This window comes from Mastomys coucha, unplaced genomic scaffold (genome assembly GCF_008632895.1).
Source record: "Mastomys coucha isolate ucsf_1 unplaced genomic scaffold, UCSF_Mcou_1 pScaffold4, whole genome shotgun sequence".
Lineage (NCBI taxonomy): Eukaryota > Metazoa > Chordata > Mammalia > Rodentia > Muridae > Mastomys > Mastomys coucha.
Window position 1 is genome coordinate 16,300,546 of NW_022196910.1, and position 3,033 is coordinate 16,303,578.

General features: G+C 43.6%; 1 protein-coding gene across 1 annotated transcript in view; it reads right to left on the reverse strand.

The window, feature by feature from the left end:
• The window catches only part of Utp20 (UTP20 small subunit processome component), an 84,435-nt gene that overhangs the window by 17,114 nt on the left and 64,288 nt on the right, over positions 1-3,033 (reverse strand). The window contains exons 45-46 of the mRNA XM_031350413.1: positions 2,423-2,590; positions 325-491 (exon numbers count right to left, since the gene is read on the reverse strand). Coding sequence (XP_031206273.1) covers positions 325-491; positions 2,423-2,590 — 335 coding nt within the window. The remainder of the gene's footprint in view (positions 1-324; positions 492-2,422; positions 2,591-3,033) is intronic.

Here is a 3,033-nt window from a genome sequence, read left to right on the forward strand (position 1 = left end):
TAGTGTTGGGACTAAAGGTGTGCACCACTACCCAGGACCCCCACCCCCATCTTATGTTAAAGTGGAACTTGGAAGAACTTGGAAAGTTCTCAGCCCAAACAGCAACAAGTTAAGAAGAATTTTGCTATCTAAACTAGGCTGGCTGCAAATTCACAATCCTCCTGCCTCTGCTTCCCAAGCACTGGGATTAACAGACATCCATTGATGTGCTCAGCTTAATTTTTGTTGTACACTGTATCAGATTATTAAATTAGCACACTGAAGAGATGCTGAGTGAAGGGCTCAAAAGCCGGTGCTTTAACTTGAAATTTTCCCCAAACTTACTTTTCCTTTTCTGTTAGCAGTGGCAGATTTTCACTGACCAAACCGTAACTGAGCAGCAGAAGAGCATCTGCTGTCATGTCTGGATTCACAATTAATCCTGCTATAATTCGGCGTAAGGTTTCGTGAACTTTCCGGGCAAGTTTTAAACTCGTGGTGTTCTGTAGGATCTAAAAAGGCAAACAGAGAATGGCATGCTGTAGAAGAGCCATGCTTTCATTTGCTGTATAGCTCTTCCACATATTTGCTTTCTAGTGCGTTCTTTTTCTAATTAAAAAAAAAAAAAGTATAGTACTGCCTCTTCAAGTAGCTATGACATACAAAGTTACTGTGAACTTGTGAACTGAAGTTGCCAAAAGAAAAGAGTCTTCAGGGCTGACTGATTAAACCCCAGGACTGTGGAGAGCTACAATGGTGCAGGCCCTGAAACAAAGTATTTCAGGCTATCTTGAGCCCCATAAATGGTCATTTATTGTGCACCTGTGTTTGACCTAACATTCTGTGGCTATCCAGTAAAGCTTTGTGGGAATATACAGACTTCCGCTTTCACCAAGGCTCGGAATGTCTTCAGATAACATCACGGGATTATGACAGAGATGCTCTACTCTCTATTGGAATTGATCTACCCAATGTTTCCACAATGTATTTTTAAAATGCCTTGATTTATGACCTTGTTTCTTCTGCTACTATATTTTGTTACTTTGTTACCATGTACAAATTCATGTTGTCCTCATTCACAGCTGCCTTTAGAATAATAAAGAGTATAAAATCTTGTATTTTCTTTGAGGTAAGAACAGCCTCCACTTTAGAGACAATCACCGTGAACAGTTTCTATGCCTCCACTCCTATGACTTCCTTTCCTGTTGGTGAGCCAGCTTAGGGCAAATGCTGCAGGTGCCATCTGACAAGCACACTGATGGAGGTGATGGGCCGGCCCACCTCATGCACCCACCCACTCCCCAGCAATTAAAACGCACAATTGCTATTTAAAAGAAAGCATGTAAATTAAGGGCTGTAATGGCCAGGTTTCAGGACAAACTCAAAGGGACTCAATAGGAACTTGGGACCATCATCAACTTCGGCAAGATCCTTAGCATCTCATTGCAGGAGACCCTTTCCACCTCAAGCTACACAGATCAAACGACGTGCACTCTAGAACAGGGTTACCTACCACCAAGACACCTGGAAGGAAGAGCAACTTGTTATAGTAGATAGCACTTTTGGCTCTAGTTTTTTTTTGTTTGCTTTTTTGTTTTTCGAGACAGGGTTTCTCTGTGTAGCCTTGGCTGGCCTTGAACTCAGAAATCTGCCTGCTTTTGCATCCCAAGTGCCGCATTAAAGGCGTGCGCCACCACTGCCCGGCGTCTAGTTTTAGTATATGAAGCTATATAACACGAACTGTTAACATTATTGAATGCTTATCACTTATACGGGCAGGGCCAACAGTAAGACAGTAAGTAAACTGGAGCTCCTGTTCTCTGTGAGGCAAAGGAAACAGTGGAAAGTCCGCTTTGGATCAGAATGGTCTAGAACTAGATCCCTAGCTGCTGTAATGATGTCTCTTTCTAGTCCCCTCCAGTCCCAAGCCTCAAGTTTCTACCTGTAACAGTGTTTAGAATATTCTCATTTATTTTTACTTTATGTGTATGAGTGTTTTGCTTCAAGAGGCCAGAAGGTGTCAGATACCTTGGAAATGCAGTTACAGATGGCTGTGAGCCACCATGTGGATGCTGGGAATTGAACCTAGATCCTTGGGTAGAGCAGTCAGTGCTCTTAAACAGGCAGCACCCATGTTTAGAACATTTAATGGCAGCATTCTTCGTTTGGCACCATGGCAGTTGTGTAAAGTCACAGATGTCTGTTCACTCACACTCCACCTCTTGCTGCCTTTCCTCTCACACCGTGTCTGTTCTAGGGACCGTGAGTCCCTGGTCACAGCACCTCAGGCAAGGCTGCGACCCAGCATGCAAACAGTACTTGTTTGCTCCTTTAGCACAAAAGGCAATCGCAGTCTCGTTCACGGACAGTGCCCACACTGCAGGACTCTCAGGAACTGAAGTACTGTAAATCTGGCTGCTCCGGGTCTCACTCAGGTCCTTACCTCTTTTAATGGAAGAATAAGTTTCGTAACTTGCTGTTTTCCCACAAACTTGCCCAGGATTTCATAAGAATCGTAACTCTTGCTCCTCCGAGCCTCCATGACTTTAGACAGAATCTGCTTTACTTCCTTTTCTTCAGCAAGGGCACCAAACAACTCATGGTTAAAAATCTTTGAAAGAAAGGGCAATTGGCAGAGATGAGCACTCAGCAAGATGTGCCAAGGCACAGAGTCTGTGACAGCAAATAAAGTAAGCTAGACTGGACAGAAACCGCGAGAGCAACTTCTGTTAGATTTCACTTTAGAAACCAGTGCAGAAACACCAAAAGACAACACAGCCAAGCTAAGAGCCATATGACCCCATATCTGCAACTTAATTATGAAATGAACATATACTTTGATCTCTTCATTTCAAAACTTGGACATGCGATGCCAGCTCTCTTTCGAAAAAGAGAAGTTAAACACCAGTAACAGCAGAATGCCCACTGCAGTGAAGCCGTACCTTTCCCAACTGCTGTTCCTCCAAACCATAAAGACCAAAAACTCTGTGTGTGTGTATGTGTGTATGTGTGTGTGTGTGTGTGTGTGTGTGTGTGTGAGAGAGAGAGAGAGAG